The sequence below is a fragment of the Leucopleurus acutus genome (assembly GCF_964270905.1).
Source record: "Leucopleurus acutus genome assembly, chromosome: 8".
Lineage (NCBI taxonomy): Eukaryota > Metazoa > Chordata > Mammalia > Artiodactyla > Delphinidae > Leucopleurus > Leucopleurus acutus.
In genome coordinates, this window is record NC_139151.1 from 109,342,030 (window position 1) to 109,360,792 (window position 18,763).

At 58.3% G+C, this 18,763-nt stretch overlaps 1 protein-coding gene across 1 annotated transcript; it reads right to left on the bottom strand.

Moving 5' to 3' along the window:
• Positions 1–635: 635 nt before the first annotated feature.
• On the bottom strand, positions 636–15,480 carry LRRC56 (leucine rich repeat containing 56; the record flags this gene model as incomplete). Its single annotated transcript, XM_082843957.1, has 11 exons — positions 636–928; positions 2,208–2,341; positions 2,555–2,697; positions 2,799–2,863; positions 2,942–3,118; positions 3,525–3,708; positions 4,492–4,692; positions 4,762–4,858; positions 12,597–12,657; positions 13,163–13,250; positions 15,304–15,480. The coding sequence occupies 11 exons, from the start codon at positions 15,478–15,480 to the stop codon at positions 636–638; spliced, it is 1,620 nt and encodes a 539-aa protein (XP_082700083.1).
• Between the last annotated feature and the right edge of the window lie 3,283 nt (positions 15,481–18,763).

Genomic DNA, 18,763 nt, shown 5'->3' on the forward strand with positions numbered 1-18,763 from the left:
TTTATTGAACCAACGCCGCCTACCAAGTAAACCGTATTTCTGTACACCTGGGAGTCGAAAATGATTCGCTTGGTTTCCGGGTATCCGGCCCCAAGAGGAGGGAGCTGGCCACCCCATCCCCGCGCGGGGAACCCCACAAGTCCACCAGGGATGGGAGGCGTGGTCGCACCCTGGTTGGCCTAGGGCAAAAGCCTCTGCTCGGGACCACGGCAACCCAAGGGTGGCTCAGAGCCCTGGGGCGGCTGGAGGGCTGGCCAGGGGATGGACAGGGCCCAGCTACAGCCACCTCGGCCTGGGCCCAGTCTGCTCTCTTCCAGGCCTGCTCCTCCAGGGAAGGCCAGGCCACACGGAAGAGGTGGGCAGCTGGGCCAGCGGTGGTAAGTTGGACCATCCTCTTCTGGGCTTTCCCTCTTCCCACCCTTGGTGGTCCCAACTCCTAACTTCCCTCTACCAAGAGGGTCCTCTCCTGTACCAGGCTCACTTCCCACCCCCCAACACACCCACCCAGGTCCTCTGGCTTCTGTGAGGCCAGAGTTCACACGGGGGCTCCCACGATCGCCCTGGGGCCCTTGCCTACCGCCCGGGCCAGCCTGGCAGTGTACACTAGGGGTGGGGCTGGGCTGGGGCGATGAGGTTCAGGTGCGGCATGCACTGGAGGCTGGGGGTCTGGCTGCTGGATCTGGTGCTGGCTTTGGGCCTGGACAGCCTTCGGCTCGAGGGCTGGGGCCTGAGGCCACCTCGAGGGCTCTCAGAGCAGTCACTGCAGCCAGCCCCTGACCCAGGCCAGGCCCCAGACTACCCAGGGCTCTGAGGTGACGCCCCCGAAACTGCAGATCTGTGGACCCCCAGGAGCTGCTGCCCCTGTCAGATGGCATGAGGGACTTGGGAGGAGAGGGGGTCAGGTTGTAGCCCAGGGTCCTGGAAGGCTCTGGAAAAGAAGGAAAAAGACGGCATGTCAGACAAGGGCCCCCAAGGAGTCACTTGGGGCGGTCACCATGGGCAGGGCTGCAGTGTCCACTGTGGCTCCTCCCCTTAGCCCTTCACCCCCCCCCCAAGGCAGCACCCCACTGCCCCACTTCCTGTGCTCCCCAGGGAAGCTGTGGCCCCTCGGCCCTGTGACCTCTGACCTTTGCTTGAGCTGGACCCACCTCCGGGGAAGTCTGGGCTCTAGCTTTGGGTCACTGGGTCCTGTCCCCTAGGGCATGCTCACAGGCTGGTGGCCCTGGGGCAGTTCCCAAACCTCCCCTACAGAGCGAGGCCCTGGCGCCTACCTGAGGGCAGGCTGGGTGGGTGTGTCCGTGGTCACCCAGAGCCCACCCGGCCCCGGACTGTAGTAGGAGGTCCTGGCACCCCTTTGTCCCTCACTGCCTGTCACCCCTCCAGCCACTCCTCCTGGCTGCCTGCCTGCTCCCCCTCCACCTTTCCACCCCTCCTGGCTGTCTCATGGCCCACCTTCCCCAGCCCCTCCCAGCAAGCCGCAGCCAGCACAGGAAGTGCAGAGCTTTGACCTGCCCTATCCCTGCTCCACCCTGGCTTCCTTGATGCACACCCGCCCCCAGTGCCACGCCACCCCGGAGGGTCATTGGGCCAATCTTGCAGCCTACATTCTGTGGCCCCTGCTTACAACGCCCCCTCCCCGGGTTTGCCCACCCAGCTGTTCTGCCAGTCGGGTCAGACCCTTCCTCCAGGAAGCCTCCCTGGGGCCTGCTGGGTGAGGGGTCTCTCTGCCTTAAGGCCCTGCATTTGCTCCTTTCAGCCATGGTCACTCTGAAGCCAGTGTCCCTGAGGGAGGGCCTCGCCTGGCTTAATTCTGTGTCCCGAGCCCAGCACAGGCCCTGTCTGCAGAGGAAGGGCAGTCCCCCTCCCCGCCTTGGTCTCCTGCCCATCTGGTGGCCTTGCTCCCTTGGCTGGCCTTGTGCCGTGCTCCCCGCAGGACTTCTGGTGGGTCTGTCCTGCTTGCTGTCCCGGCCCCTCACTGCCCCCACCCCTGGGGACACTTGCTCTTTCATCCAGGACCCCTCTGGCCGCTGCTCACACTGCGCTTCTCTGGAGGGCCTTCTCTCTCTCTCTCATCCAGCCCCGGTGGCCACATGGTCCCATGGGCTCAGGGGAGGGGGACTTGGGGTTGGAATCCCTTGGTCGTGAGGCCCCACCCCCAAGAGAGGACCTCCCCGTCCAACCCATCTCAGAGCCGGGTCGCGCGGTACCTGGGGCCAGGCTCGGGGGGCGGGGGCGAGTCGTGGGCCCAGCCTCGTCCTGCTCTTCCTCAGGGCCCCTCTGTGGGCCCCCAGGGGCGGCAGCCGCCTCCTCCCGGGACTCCAGGCACCTACTGGGGAGGGGACTGGGGTGCGGGGAAAGAGAGAGGCTGCAGCCCTGCGCCTCCTTTGGAGCCAGTCCCAGATGAGTGTGGCTCGGGCTGGTGCCCCAGCCTTGGGCTCCCGTGGCCAGCCCCTCCAGCCACCAGGAGGACCAGCGGGCACTCAGCTAAGGCAGGTCTCAGCCGGAAGGGACACACAGGGTGGCGGGGCCAGGCTGGGGGGCAGGGGGAACCCACCGCAGGCGCAGCTCCCTCAGGGCCGGAAGGCTGGCCGAGGCCAGGGGGTGGCGGCTGTCTGCAGGGTCAGGCCCTGGCGCGGAGGCCCGGGCGGCCAGGTCTTCGGGCCCGGGAGGCGGCAGCCTCTCTGGGTGCGCCCCAGCCTGGGGAGGGACAGGCTGGTTCAGGGGCACGGCCTTCGGGGAGGTGCTAGGGCAGGCGCCGTCAGGCCGGGGCACGGCCTGCTGGGGGGAGCAGGCTGTACCTGGCACTGGTGCCGGCGCTCCTGCAGGCCTTTGGCGGGGTTTCCACAGAGGACCCGGCCGGCACCTGAAGAAGAGGGTGCGGCTGGGCCTAGTTCGGGGCTGAGGGGCTACAGGCAGCTTCACGCCGAGGTGGGTCGCCTACCGTGGGTGAGGCTGCTGGCGTCGTCCTCTGGGGCTGGGCCCTGGGGAAGAAGGCCTGCAGGCAGGGGGCCCCCGGGGACCAGCAGGGAGCGGGGCCAGGGCCTGGGGGCCCTGCGCTGGGTCTCAGGTGAGCATAGCTCGGGGCTGCGTCTCCAAACGGGGGATCCGTGGGGAGAACCTGCACAACAGTCAAAATCGGAGGTCATCAAAGCCCACGCCAGCCGGCCACCCAGGATCCCCCCAGCTGAACCCTGTCCACGGAGCAGGGCCCCCCACCACCCAGCATCCGTGTGCCCGAGGCCCAGCGCCACCAGGGGGCAGGTTTGGCCCTCCTTTCCCCCTGAGGATGGTTGGGGAGGCCCCCACCAGGGCTGCTCACAGGGAGGGTGTCCTGGCCTGGGGGTGGGTGTGCAGGGCTCTGGGGACGGGGCAGGTCGGGGTGGGTGGGGGGGTTCGTGGCTGAGAAGGGACACGAGGCGGCTCTCCGGCTCTGAGAGACCTGTGGGCGGGGCCAGGGGTGGGGGGGTGGAGCCCTCTCCTGGGGCAGCCCCAGCCCGAGGCCCCTGGACGGCTTCCGTCTGTACCCAACCCGGGGAGCAGGCTGTCCAGGACGCTGCCCTCCTTGATGGCCTCCTTCACCACGAGCCAGTCGTGGTCCAGCTTCCGGGAGGTCGTCAGGTGTGTGTGTGTGGCCGGCAGCTCATCCAAGACCTGCAGCTGGGGGACGAGCTTCCTGACCTCTGCCCGGTAGTTGTAGCCCTGGGGCACCTGCGGTGGGGGTGGCAGGCCTGAGTCTGGTGGGCCCGTCAGGCCAGCATTGCACTGTAGCCGCTGCCCCCAGACCTGCTGGGGGGCAGTGCAGGGGAGCTGGGGGTCGGGGATGCCATCTCTCTCTGCCCAGGCGGCCAGGCCAGCCTGGGTCACTCTGGGAGAGCAGGGACTGCAGGGACCCTGGGCTCTTACCCATGCATGATCTCACTCTCTGGGCTCACTGCCAGGGTCCAGGGGTGCCCTCTGGCCTGTGGAGCTGCCCTGAACTCAGAGCTCTGGCCCAGTGGGCAGCCGCTGTGCACAGGTACCACGAGTAGCTGGGCAGGCGTGTGAGCTCTGGGAGTGCACGGGCAGTGAGGGGGTGTGTGCAGCCGCAGGCGGTGTGCACACACCCCCGGTTTACGAGCAGCGCTGCAGGGGGTGGGACTGCCTCTGCACGGGGCCTGCATGGGTGTGTGTATGTGAGCGTGTGTGCTTGTGTACATGACTCTGTGGAGACTGTACAGAACACGCGTGGTTCCCCATGGCGTGTGCACAGACCTCTTGGGGTGTACGCGTGGCCCTTCGGAGTCTGGTCCCGGCCTAGGAGGACGAGCTGGCAGCCGCCGGGCCTCCAGCGACATGGGAATGAGCTCCTAGTGAAGAAGCCCCGGCAACAGGCGGGTGTGCCCTAGGCGTGTGTCCTGGGATCCCCTGCGACCCGGCCGGAGTTCAGGTGGACAAAGCAGTGCCCGGGCCGAGAGGCTGGAGCTACAGAGCGCCTCCCCGCCCGGTGCCCACCTGGTGGGTGGGGCCGGGGCCGGGCCACAGGCATAGCGGGTTGCCCTCCAGGGTGAGCGTGGCCAGCCGCGGGCACAGCTGCAGGTAGCGCAGCTGCCCTGGGTCCTGCACACAGTTGCCCTCCAGGTCCAGCACCTCCAGCTGCTCAAGCAGGCACAGCGGGCTCAGGTCCGAGACGTCGTTGTAGGAAAGGTAGAGCTCCTGGGGGGCACGGGGGGGCTCAGTCAGGGCCCCCCTCCCCCCGCACTCCCCGGAGCGCCGCAGACCCACCTTCAGGGCCGGGAAGGAGCCGATGCCATCCAGGTCAGCCAGGCCGCAGCGAGCCAGCCACAGCACCTGCAGGCGGCCCAGGGAGGTGCCCAGGTCCCTGCAGAGGGTAGGGTTGGCTGGTCAGTGCGGTCCTGGGGCGGAGGGTCATGTCTCGGTGGCCGTGAAGGCCCTGTGCCATGCCTCCTGCCCAGCCGCCACCCACATCTGGCTGTCTCCAGGTTCAGGGACAGCTGTGACTGGCTTGGGTGGCCTCCAGGCCGAGGAAGGGGCTCCAGGGCCCCCGGGCCCCTGTCTTCCCTCCTGGCTGCAGCCGCCTGTCTTGGGCACCTTATCTAACCCCTGCAGGGTCCGGGCCTGGCCGCGGGAGCTGCCCTCGTGCTAGACGGCTGCTGCCCGCTGTAGTGGGTGTCCCCTCCCCAGCGGGGTCAGCCGGGGTGTCCTCCCTCCCTCTTTCCTCCCGGCCTTTTTTGTGGATGATTTCCCTGTGTCACAGCCCCTCCCCCTGCCCCCACCTGGGACTTGTGTGTGCCACCCTCCCTTGGTGGCCACTCCCCTGCCAGTGGGCAGGCCGGGGCTCTCCCATCTGCCCCCGACCTCAGTGGGCCCCACCTCTGCCCGCGGGGTCCTCTCAGCCTGGGTGGCCCTCGTCTCCTGTCCGGGCACCGGCCCACTGTTGCACATCCTTTCTGTCAGCTTCTGGGATATTCCCTTTTGTATTTTCTCTCCCCGCAGTCTCTGCTCTCGTATCTGGAGCTCAGCCTCTCACGTGTGGTCTGAGAAGGAGCTTGTTCTCATCCCTTCTCTCTCCCATTTCCATCTCTTTGCCTTTCCTCTGCTTTCTGGGAGATTCCCTTCTCTTCCAACAATGCTGGCAACATTTTTTGTCAGCCCTCATACATTTAATTCCCAAGCGCCCTTCGTTGTTCTCTGATCTTATTTCATGGCATTCTGGTTTTTTTTTTTTTTTTTTTCTCTGGTACGTGGGCCTCTCACTGTTGTGGCCTCTCCCATTGCGGAGCACAGGCTCCGGACGCACAGGCTCAGCGGCCATGGCTCACGGGCCCAGCCGCTCCGCGGCATGTGGGATCCTCCCGGACCGGGGCACAAACCCGTGTCCCCTGCATCGGCAGGCAGCCTCTGAACCACTGCGCCACCAGGGAAGCCCTCTGTTTTTGCTTTGAGGGTGCAAAGAAGCCACGTCTTCTTCCGTGTCTCTCAGAACACTCACTGAAGGTGCCTGGACGTTTTACTCCCCTCCTGGCATTGTCTGCTTCCTCTGGGGTCCTGTGGGTTTGTCCTGACTTCCCTTTCATGCTGGGGGTATTATACTATTAATAGCTTCTTGGGCATTCAGATTAGGAGTGAGGGTCTGAAATGCTGCCTGGAAATGCTGACTCACTGGAGATGCTGAGGTGAGGGGCTTCCCTGCGGTGATGAGGTAGCACACGTTGGTCCTTGCTGGCTGCCCTGCCCTCCCTGCCCCGGCTCCAGCAGCTCTGGTCTCCCCATGGTCTTGAATCGCACCTGCACTCTGGTGCCCCTGGTCTTGGCATCTGCTCTTCCTCCTGCTTTGGGGGCTCTGCCTGCTCCCCTGGTCCAAGTGAAGGCGCCTCCTCACCTCTGAGGTGTTCCTGGCCCGCCTCACCTTTCTGCGTCACTGGGGCCCATCTTCCGGTTCACAAATTCCCCTTCGGTTATGTCTCATCCACCGACTAACCTGTATGTTGCGTTTTTTAAGTTTTGTTCTGTTACCGTAATCTCCACCTTTAGTTACAGAGATTCCATGTTTCTCCCCAGTCTACTGCCTTCAATGCATTTTCCAATCATCTTTTAATTGGCTGAAATTTGCGTCTCATGATTCCTTCAAGAGGGGCTAATCAAACTATTTTCCTTAATTTCTTACTCATTCCAAAATGTTGGCTGGGTATGAACTTCTTGATTCATACCATCTTTCTGCTGGGCTGTGTAGACATCATTCTACTGGCTTCTGGCTTTGAGTGTTTCTATGGAGAAGTCTGAGGAAAACGTCCCTTTTTTTCTCTTCTTAAAGGAAGACTTGATCTCTTTCCTTGGCTGCCCCCAATATGATCTGTGTCTTGAAGTCCAGGAACTTTATTAGGATACGTTTCAGGGTTGCCAATTCAGTTTCAGTTTTTTATTTCAATCTGTAGATGAAAGTTTTCTTTTATGTCTGACAAGTTTTCTTTATCCTTTAAACAACTGTTAGGTTCTATTGTTTCTCTTCACTTCTGTAAAGATTACAATTCTGCACATGCCAAACCTCTGCTAGTTGCCCTTCAGGATTCTTTTATTTTTTATTTTCTTTTATTTTAAAAAATTATTTAATTTTTGGCTGCATTGGGTCTTTGTTGCTGCATGTGGGCTTTTCTCTAGTTGCGGTGAGTGGGGCTTCTCTGTTGCGGTGAGTGGGCTTCTCATTGCGGTGGTTTCTTTTGTTGTGGAGCACGGGTTTTAGGCGCATGAGCTTCAGTAGTTGCAGCATGTGGGCTGAGTAGTTGTGGCTCACGGGCTCCAGAGAGCAGACTTAGTAGTTGTGGCGCACGGGCTTAGTTGCTCCACAGCATGTGGGATCTTCCCGGACCAGGGCTGGAACCCGTGCCCCCTGCATTGGCAGGCGGATTCTTAACCACTGCACCACCAGAGAAGCCCTAGAAAGTTAGATCTTTAAATATATTTATCAAAAAACTGGAAGGAGTAGAACAATTAAGCTAAGCATTCAGCTCAAGGAGCCAGAAAAAGAACAACAGCAAATAACAAAAGGACATGAAGGAAAGATGTAATCAAGATTAGAACAGAACCAGTAACAACTAGAAAAAACAGAGAAGATGAACAGAGCCCAGTGCTGATTCTTTAAAAACTTAATAGACAATCCTCTGGCAGGACTGATCAAGGATGAACAGAGGGACAATGCAAATAAATGTATGGAACTTAAAAAGAGGAATAATTATGGCTATAGCAGCAATTTAAAACAACAAAAACCATTATGAACAAACTATATACCAACATTCTTGAAAACTAGACAAAGCTGGTGCCAAAAGAAAGAAAACTAGACTAATGACCACTAAAGAAATTAAACAGTGATTAACACCCCTCGCCCCACCCCCGCCAAGTCCCCGGATCTGGATCAGTTTTAAAAATAAGATCTATCATGGAATAGACAATCTCTATCTTCCACAATAATTTCCTGTACAGGAAGTTTCAAAAAATTAAGCAGTTGAAGAGAACAATAAAAGGGAGGGCCCCGTCCGAGTCAGTCCTTGATTCCAGGACCAGAGAAGTACAAACTGGGGCATTAAAGCACTATCACTCATGAAGACTGATGTGAAAATTGCAAAGCAAATATTATTTTAAGGTTACAGTGATTTAAAAATAACTCATCAAGTAGTGTTACTGCAGGAATGTAAGGATGAATTACCATCACAAAATCTGTCAGTGGAATCCAGTGCATAAATAGACTAAAGGAGAAATATCATTTTATGATCATGTCAATAGATGCAGAGGAACCCAGACACATACCCGTTAAGATCAGGAACAAACCAAGGATGCCTGCTACTGTCATTGCCGCTGTCTAACATCGTACTGGCTAGTAGATCCTGGCCAAAGCAATAAGACAAGAAAAAGGAGCAGGAGGATTTGAGTGAAAGATAGCACTCGTAACTTGCTGATAACATCACCATCAGTATGGAAACCCATCTGAATTAACAAATTATTTGAATTAATAGGACAGTTTGGCAATAATGTTAAATACAAAACAAAGGTACACTATTGCCAGAGGTAATAGACCCATTTATAAAAATCAATTGTTTTATTGATTTAAAAAATCTATTCTAGGAAATCCAAAAAAGAGGGCATATATGTATACATATAGCTGATTCACTTTGCTGTACAGTAGAAACTAACACAATATTGTAAAGCAACTATACTCCAATAAAAGTTAATAAAATAAAAATTTTAAAAATCTATTCTAAATCAGCATAGTGTTTCTCTAAATTTGCAACAATCAAACAGAATACAGCAGAATCAGGCCCTCATCCATGATTATAAAAATACTATAAGTATGTGGGAATTAATTCAGTTCCGGTTTCAGGGAGCCCTGCCTTCAGAGGAGGCTGGTGTCCTGCCCTGTCCCAAGTGGCAGCAGGGTGCACAGGTGGGGGTCCTGGTTAGCCCACTCCAATCATAATTCCATTCCCTTGCTAGTGGTTGGTGTAAGAGAGTGTATACATGATACAGTTCTGGCCAAAGAAACACAGAAGAATGCTGGGAACCTTCTTGTTCTTACTGATGGACACAGGAAGGCACATTTCCTGTTATGGGATGAATTGCATCCTCCCCCCACCCCGAAATTCATATGTTGGAGTCCTAACCTTCAGGACCTCAGAATGTGACCTGACGTGGAAACAGGGTCTCTGAAGATGTAATTGGTGGAGGTGAGGTGGGCCCTAATCCAATATGACTGGTGTCCTTACAAAAAGGGGGAATTTGGATCTGGACACAGGGAGAAGAAGGCCACGTGAGCTGAAGGCAGAGATTGGGGTGATGAGTCTACAAGCCAAGGAATGTCAAAGGTGGCCAGCAAACCCCCAGGAGCGAGGAGTGAGCTGGGTTCTCCCTCTGGCTCAGAAGGAGATACACCTTGATCTTGACTTGTGGCCTCCAGACCTGAGGGAGTCAGTTTCTGCTGTTCAAGACACCTGGTTCATGGTGCTTTGTTCAGCAACCCTAGAAGACTAGCTACCACACTCCCTCAGCCCACCAACGTGGCTGCAGCAGCCCCAGGCATGGGGATGGGGGCCACATCCTGGGGGGGCCACCAGCTGCGTGAGCCACCACCGGGCTACTTGTGTGCCCTCAGAGACAGGGATTCTCACCTGTTCTGTTCCCTGACGTATCCTCTGTGCTTAGAACAGGGTTTGCCCCGTGGTCCTTAGGCACTTAAGGGATAAACAATTTCTCACTGCTCAGGCCGGTTGGCTGCAGGTTTCTGTAACTTGCAGCTGAAAGCGTTCTAACCTATAAACTTTACAGAAGAAGTTTAAAGACTCTATTAAAAACATTAAAGCACACATGAATGGAGAGCTATACCATATTCATGGATGTATATAACATAAAAATTAACCCAAATGAGCATGTGCCTTTTTAAAATTCCAAAACAAAACAAAACAAAATCCTGAAAGATAAGGGTGTGTGAAACCCAGCAAACTGATCGTAAAACTCAAATGCAAGAATAAGTGCTCAGGAATAGCTAGGTCAGTTTGGGAAAAGGAAAACTACAAGGAGGGTAACAGATGTTACAGATTAACACAAAGGCGCACCAATGAAGACTGTGATGACGGAGAGCTCCTCACTCCTCCAGCGTGTCCGCGTGGGCCTGGGGTAGACGATGCTGGGAAAACCAACTCACCAGGTGGTGCTAAACAGAACTGGGTCTCCATCTCATATCAGGAGTGGAAGCAACCTCACAGATAAGTAGGATTAAAGACCCCAAACTGAAAAGTGAGACCGTAAGTGAATAGAAGAAAAAGAATATCTCCAAGACCTTGAGGTGCAGACAAACCTCCTAAAAAACACCCACAATACCAGCCAGAACTGATGGGCTGGAACAAATCAAAATGAGGGGTTTCTGTTTAAGTGAAAGCCACCATGGTCTGAGATCGCGGGAGGAGGAAGGGTGGAGAGTCTTCAGGGGACACACACACGATTAAGTTGTAGTGAGAACTGTCCCTTCAATCATTTTAATGATCTCCAAGTTAGTTGCTGAGTTTCAGAGATTGTTACTGTGGTTTCCCCACACAGTGGTCCTGGTGAAGGATGCTCTTGTCAGATGCTGGCTAGCCTGGAAACCAGCCCCATCTGTCCTCACGTCAGTGACACTTTCAGGGGCTGAATTCTCTCTCAGCTTCGGATGAAGTGACAGCCATCACATGAAAATTACTTTCCAGTCCTCATAACACTGCCTGACGTTTTAATGTCTTGACTGTCTCTGTCATCAGCTAAGCTGTAATACTACTTCATTGCACTGTCATATTGAATTAGCTTCCTTTTACAAATATTTGTTTGCTGTCACTCCGTGGAGATTTGCAAACAACATGTGGCCAAGTTTCAGGATTCGCTAACAGACAACTTAAACATTCCTTACAGTTTTCACTGTCGTTATCAAGAAACAGAACACATGTTTTATATAAATAATGATTTAATTTTTTCTTGGAATTGATTTTTTTTTGAAATCAAATATTTTGTTTTGTTACAAATGGTAACAAATACTTAATTTTATACCTTCCACTTCTCTTTGTAGTTTCCATCCTTTATATGTTTTCTATATATTTTATTGTTCTTTGAGCTAATTTGTAAGCCTTAATAATGCAGGAGTAAATATGATTTTTTTTGTCTTTGTTAACTTAAAGTATTGACGTCTCTGGCAGAATATTGCTGAACCATGTATAGGTACTAAAGGCAATTCTGAGAACCTGCTTTCCAGACCCTTCCTTGCAGGCCCAGGAGCCATGCAGGAGCCGTGGAAGCTGGCATCCGCCTGCTTGTCCCTGCCTACGGGGGCCACGCGGCCTCTGATCTTCTTTGCTTCCACTTCTAGGCTTTCAGGTGTTTTTCAAATTCTTTTTGATGTTTATTCGACAAACAGCAGTACAAATAGGAAAAATCGTGCAAGGCTGCTTAATGAATACCTTTATCATCTCCTCTGGAAATGACTGGATACTTACAGCCCATTTAAAACATCAGGAGAACTTTCTAGAATTGGGACTGGCCTCCCACTGCCCCAAGACGGCTGTCTGGCCGCATAAAACCAGCAGGGCTGGGCTTCCCTTGTGGGGCAGTGGTTAGGAATCCGCCTGCCAATGCAGGGGACGCAGGTTCGAGCCCTGGTCTGGGCGATTCCCACATGCCGTGGAGCAACTAAGCCCGTGTGCCACAACTGCTGAGCCTGAGCTCTAGAGCCTGTGAGCCACAACTACTGAAGCCCACGTGCCACAACTACTGAGGCCCACGCGCCTACAGCCCGTGCTCCGCAACACGAGAAGCCACCGCAACGAGAAGCCCACGCATCACAACGAAGAGTGGCCCCCACTTGCCACAACTAGAGAAAGCCCGTACACAGCAACGAAGACCCAACGCTGCCAAAAATAAATAAATAAAATAAATTTATAAAAACAAACAAACAAAATCCCAGCAGGGTTTTCCTGACACCCATTTTGTTCAAACACCCAATAAACTCTGATATTACCTCAGCTTTGTTCTTTCCAGCCCGACGAAGTAAGCAAAAACCTTAATCTGTCCTGATTTTTGCATTTTGTCTTTTAAGCTATTAAGATGCTGTTGTGTTTCACGTGGGGCCTGAGGTCCGGCTGGGCAGTAGCGGCCATGCTCCTCTGCTCGTCTTGCTGCGCTGATGGGGGCCGGCTCAACCCCCAGCTACGGCCCCACCAGGACGGGGACACAGCCCTGGGCTGTGGTGAGGGGTGGGGGGATGCCCCAAATCCAGAAGCTGGTCGGTGATGAGCCGCCCAGGCTCGCGGGTTGGGGGTCCTCCGCCAAAGGTCAGTGGGCGCCTTCCGGGCACCACAGGGAGGTCCCTGGAGACCTCGTCAGCCACAAAACCTGGTGTAACCAGCCTGACCCTGACTGCAGGCTCCGGGTGGCTGGCGTCACCCTCAGCGGGGCCTCCAGCGGGCCAGGGGTGGGCGACGTGACCGGGGTGGGCGTTAGGGCCGGGAGCTGGCGATAGTGGGATGCCCAGGACCCCACCCAGGCCGGCAGCACGCCCTCCCCCGTGACCACCGCGGGGGGTGGACACTCACCTCAGGGAGCCCAGGCAGCTGCCGTTCAGCTTCAGCTGGCTGAGGTTGGGCAGGTGCAGCCCTGTGGGGCCACAGGAAGAGAGGTCAGCGCAGGCCCTGCTGCCCTTTGCACCTTCAGAGGCGTCAGCGCCCTTCGGCCCCTGCCGCCTGACGGCTGTTCCGAGGCCCAGGGGCAGCCTTGGGCCACATGCTGTGTCTGAGGCCCGGTTTGAATGACGCAGGCCAGCAGGGGAGGGTGCAGGAGGCACCCCGTGGGGGCAGAGGCACACAGAAGGCCACGGGGCCATGGGACTCTGTGGGGTCTTGCCCCCAGGCCGCCTCCCACGGGGAACTGCAGGCATGGCCAGACCACACACTGGGCTCCAGAGCACAGCCCCCCCAGCCAGTGTCCCAGGCTCCCAGGGCCCCGGGAGAGGGTTATCAGTCCCTAGAGAGCGGGGTGCAGGGCAGGTCTGTGGGTGCAGTGGTCAAAGACCAGATCCTGGTGGGCAGGGCCCGAGCAGGCCGAGCCTTCAAGCACGGCCTGGCCATGACAGTGGAGGGTGTGCATGGGCAGGGGCTCTCACCAAAGTTCCCCAGGCTGTTCTCGTGGGTGTTGACACACAACTCCAGAACGCTCACCAGTCGGAGGTCATCCACCTGGGCCAGGGCCTGCTGCAGGGGTCGGTGGGGAGTCAGCCCTGAGAGCTGGACAGAAGTCACACACACCCCGCCCCGCCCCCCAGTGAAACTCCTGCTTTTGGCTGCAAGCCTGGAGCAGGTGGCAGGCGTTTCCCTGCCTCACCCATGTTGACTGTGGCCACGATTGGCTCCAGCTGGACGATAAGTGTGATGTGACAGGAGTGGAGATTGTGATCCTGTGTGGCTGGTGGGGCCGTTGCCAGAGAAGGGTGTGACCTGAGGTGTGCTGGTGTCCTAATGAGACCCATGGAACAGACCCAGTGCAGCTTGGGGCCTGGAGCCCAGCTCTGCTCAGCATGGCCGAGCCCCAGCCTCCTTCAAACTCATGGACGGTACACCTGCACTGTAAGCTGATGAGTTTGGGGGTTGTTTGTTACGTAGCATCACTATAGCAATAGCTGACTCATACAAAACTTGGGATCTAGGTGCAGCTCCAATAGCTACCATAACACAAATGATGAAACGATGTGACACTGGATGGGAACTGGTGGGGGGCGTGTGACGTGAGTGTTACTGAAGCTGGAAAGATGGAGACCCAGGTCATGTGACAATGGAATTTTTGGTAAAAGGGTCTCCTGTAGTAACCTGGATGGCAGAAGACGCACACAATGAACCTGTGATGGGGGTGGAGAGGTGCCAGGCAATTGTGGGCAGAGTGAGCTGGCCACAGTTCACTGCATTTGATGAGGTTTTACACAAGGCAGAGTTCAGAGCTGGTGGAGAGAGCCCAGGGGTCCTGGAACTCGTGGCTCGGAAAATAAAATGGCTTCTCAGCTCAAACCAGTAAAAGAAGAAATGAAGAAGGGCTTGGAGTTAGGATGACTCAGTAAGACTCAGCCTCAGGGAGAAACCAGTTGCCACATGCTGACTACATGCGAGAGGGTCTGGGAGGACAGAGGCCTGAGACCCCCGGTTCCAGTGACCGAGGGAAATGCTTCAGCAGCCACGCTTTGGCATGGTGGGCACCGGACTCAAATATGTTAGGAAGCAAGGGTGGTCCTGGGGTGCTTGGGCCACGCTCACACAGGCAGGCTCTCTCCCCAGCCAGGAGCTGGGTGGGGGAGGGGGAGGTCCCAGGGTGGACGGAGTAGCTCTGATCAAGGCGTGTCCCCAGCACCCAGCCCGTGCAGCAGCGGGGGCCGGCGGCCTGACGTGACGGGTCCACGCTGGACCAGGACCCTGGGTATTGTGGGCGCTGCAGGCCTGGCTGGAGGGCGGACACACAGGGGCTGCTGGGGGGTGTGGGGAGGGGGCCAGTGGGAGTGTCCTGTCCACCTGCAGTGACCAGACCTCGTGGACCCTTCTCCGAGTTGGTCAGGAAAGTGCGTGGGGACCTCAGGCAGCCAGGCTTCCTTCTGTCGAGTGTTGGTGGGTGCGTCACCCCAGGGTCTCCAAGGGTCCCTCACCTGGGTGCAAGTGTTTGTGCGGGCTGGAGGGGTGCTGGGGAGTGCCTGGCCCTTAGCGTGGCTAATGACGGGCGAGAGCAATGGCCAGAAAGGGAAGGGGTCCGGTCACCAGGAGGTGCAGGGCTGCTCTCTGGGGTCACTGGGCAGGAACCTGCAGGCAAGAGGGCTCTGCAGAACCTGCTGGGCCCCAGTGTGGGGGTGGGAAGCAGCTGCCACCGCACCCCAGGTTTGGGAGAGAGGCTTCAACAACTGCGCCAGATGTGGTCAGTGGGACCCCAGGATGCCCCGCCCTGCAGATGGCCTGCTCCCTCCTCTGCTCATGGCTCCCTGTCTGTGCACCACGCTCTCGGATGGGCTGTCACCCTGTTTCCCACGGGAATGAGGGGCCTTCTCTCTGGTTCACGGAGGGGTCCCTGGAGCCCAGCGCACGGTAGGGGCTCAGCAAATCTGAGGCTGGGCCTGGCTCGGGCCCTTCTGCGGCCTGAATGCCTGGGGGATGTCTGTGTCACCAAACACCTGGGGTCGGCCCAAGGGTGGAGCAGGCGCAGGGGCCCCAGCGGGCCGAGGGCATCTGTCAGCCATGCGGGCCCCTGCGCCCGAGCCCAGCCCCCGGCACTCACCAGTCGGGCAGGTGGCAGGTGCTCCTCCGGCAGCCGCCCGCTGTGGCTGCCCCCTCGGCTGCCCGGGGCCTTGCTCTGGGGGTGGGGCTTGTGCCGGCTCTGCCAGCTCAGCGCCCGCGCTGGGACACTGGCTATGCCTGGCCGAGGCCCGTGGGCTCTGTCCCAGGCCTGGTCCATTCACATCCAACCTGCTGGGTGTAGGCAGAGGGCAAAGCTGCTCAGCCTCTGCTCTTCCTCTGATCCACAGCCCAGCCGAGACCCTGTGCAGCCCTTGATGTACGCACGCACACAGCAAGCCCCCAGAGCCCACCTCTGGCCTGGAGAAGGCTGTAAAGGTGAAGCCCCAGCCTGCCCGGGGGCCTTGCCGTCTCCTCCCTCAGCCTGGGCTCACACCCCCGGCCTGGGCAGGCCACCCTCCCTGTGCTTCTGCCCGTCCTTCAGGGTCCACGCGGGGTGCCAGCTCCGGCCTGCCCTCTGAGGCCCTATGTAGGCCGGGGAGGGGGGCTGCCTCGAGGTCCCGTTTGCCCATTTGCCGCTGTAACCAGCAAGCCTGTGCCTCGGGCCTTGTGCTGTGTGTCCTTCTCCACCTGATGGTCTCAGGCACCGCCCCCCCCCGTGCCCATTGAGACCCCCTCACCTGGAGGCTGCTTTTTCCCACCGTGGGCCAAACATCTAGGCAAGAGGGCAGCATGTGGCCCCAGGCGGCACCTGCGGGAGAGACAGTCAGGTTGGCCTCCTGGCCAGGTCACCATGCTCGAGGGACCTGGGACAGGCTGGGCCAAGGCCACAGGGCCCAGAAGTGAGCAGATGCCAGCCTGGGGGCTGGCCCTTAGGTCCTTTCAACCATCCTGATGGGGCACCTGGCCCGGCTGACTGGAAAGACAGCCATATGGGTGACCGACGCTAGGGTGCCTCTGGGTCCATCCAATGCAAATGCTTGGTCTTCAAATCCCCACTTCCCTCCATCCCCAACTTTACACTCTCCAAAAGGGGTCCCCAGCCTGTTGCTCTGGACCATCCCCTGTGGGCTGGCCTCCCAGGCACCCTGTCCCTCTTGGGCGTTACCCCCAAGGCCACAGGAGGTGGTCCACCTGCACCAGGCTCACCTGGCATTGCTCCTTAAAGACACAGATGCCTGTGGCTGGCCCCAGACCCTGGAATCATCTCTGAGGGTAAAGCCAGAAGTCTGTATGGAAATCCTGGCTTCTTCCCTCCACCTTGGATCAGGGCCTCGCCAACCCCTACCCCTGTGCTCCCTCCCGACCTTCCTGGACTTACTACCTGATAAGACCGACCCCCTTCTACAGCCCTCAGTTCAGTTGAGTGAGTGCCTTGCCTGAGACAGCAAGTGAGCTCTGTGTGGGCAGGACACTCACCTGCCATGTCCAGTGTGCAGAACAGGGGCTCAAGAATATCCCCCCAAAATCAGTGAATGTGGCAGATGCAGTTTCTGGCCACTGTTCTTGTCTATCACCCCCTGTGGATGGTCAAGATTCATCCTCCCTGGGGCGGGGGTGATCAGCTAGCCTTTGACAGAGAGGGTGGGAGGGAGTGCTGGGCCTTGGGACAAGCTGCCCGGGCTCCACGTGCCCTTGTCTGGAAAATGACCGCACACCAAGGACCCAAGGAGGTGAAGGCCATGCAGGGGAGCCTCACGAAGAGCCTCACGGAATTTCTGGCCAGGATTTCTTTCCGAAAGTTCCTCTGCTGCCTGCCTTTCTCCGGCTGGTGAACGGCCCTAAGCCTCAAAGGAGGACCCCAGCACCAGGCCCCCTAGGAAGATGCTGCCCCCACCTACCCCAGGGCTGCTAGCCTTGGGCTCTGGGAAAGGGATGGGCTGGCCAGACTGTGGCCTGGGACGCCAGTGGGCCACTCTCTTCCCTTTGTGCCTGAGAACAGCTGACCTGAGGTCCTGCCCATGACTAGGCCCAGAGTATGGGTCTAGATTAGCCAAAGGTCTTGGGGTCCAAGGAGCAGGGCCTGGGTTGGAGGCTGCGGTTCCCATTGAGACACTATCCCTTCACATCTACTCACTGGCCTGGACCCGTCCACACTGTTCATGGCCCTGATCCCATCCTGCCCTGCCACTCCGTGAGTCCCCGAAGTTGGAAATGTGGTGGCCTTTCTCTCTCCACGGCCCAGACTAACACCAGCTCCTGGCCGGGCTCATCACCTCTCTGGGTCCCCTCCACCTGCTATCCCTTCTGAGGGTAGGGCCTCTCCCCTCCTAGGTCCCCATCATGGAAACTCCCAGAGTGGGTCCCTAAGCAGGGCTTGGGGTCCCTCCTGTCCCGGTGACCACGAGACCCTTAGCAGGGCCAGGGGTTGTGGGATGGGTCCCCAGGGGACCAGATCTGACAATTGGGGCATCACTGGGACCTCACTGTCTTTCTGCTCCATCCCCGGCCTCAGTTCCCCCCCCCCCCCCCCCCCCGACACGGGAGGAGACAGCGAGGCCTGAGGCCCCGGACCCAAAGGCGCGCTCGGCTCTCACCTGAGGGGTCGGCCCCGGTGCCCCAGCCTCGGGGGCTTGGTCCCGGGCGCCCTCCTTCGCCAGGCGCTCTCTTCGACTTGGGGTTGTTCTCCCGGCCGCGGGGTTGAGGGGCCTGGGCGCCAAGGCAACGGGGGCGGGGCCTTCTCTGAATCTGCAAATATTCATGAGCCGCGGGAATCTTCCAGCTCCGCGAGGCCTAGCCACGCCCCCTAGCAACGGTTGCTAGGGAGGGCGGGAGGGCGGGCGGGGCGGCGGCCAACCAGATTGGGAGGTTCGCGCGTGTCCCGCCCCGCACGCGCGGGAGCGCCCCTGGGGCCGGTAGGGCAGCTGGGGAGGTGAGACGCGGTCGAGACGGCGGGGCGCAGGCAGGCCAGGTGTCGGCTTCCGCAAAGGTGGTCTGGGGTGGAGACTCGCGCCCACCTTTCTCAGGTGGTAGGCGCCCGTGTCGGGTCGTCCCTGAGGCCAAGGCCCTGCGGGATTTAAAGGAAGCGCTTTGGGAAAGGACCCTCAGAAGACGAGGGAAATGCAGACCTGGACTCCTGGAGGGGAGTCCAGAGTGTCCGCGCCGGCGAGAGGCGCCGTCACCCGTTTTCACTTATCCGCCTTTACTTCGCGTCTACGCGCGTCAGGCGCGAGCCGGGCTTCGTCGTGGCCGCGGCGCAGTGCGCGGGACGGCCAACCGGACACAGCCACGGCACGTGGGGTCGGCGCCGTGCCTGGGGCGGGGGCGGCCCCCCCCAGGGGCCCGCCGAGGTCAAGGCTTGCAGTGGGGTGAGCTCCTGGGGAATAGCACGGAGCCGGCACGGGAGGGGGCCGAACGGCGCGGAAGGGGTAGGAATGGAAGGGGGTGCCGGCTGAGCAGAGGGGGAGGTTTGGCCTTACGTGTAATGCACCATTCTTTCTTATAAACAAGGAGAATGTGTTTATGCGTTACTTTGAAATTTTTTTAAATGTTAAATCATGTAC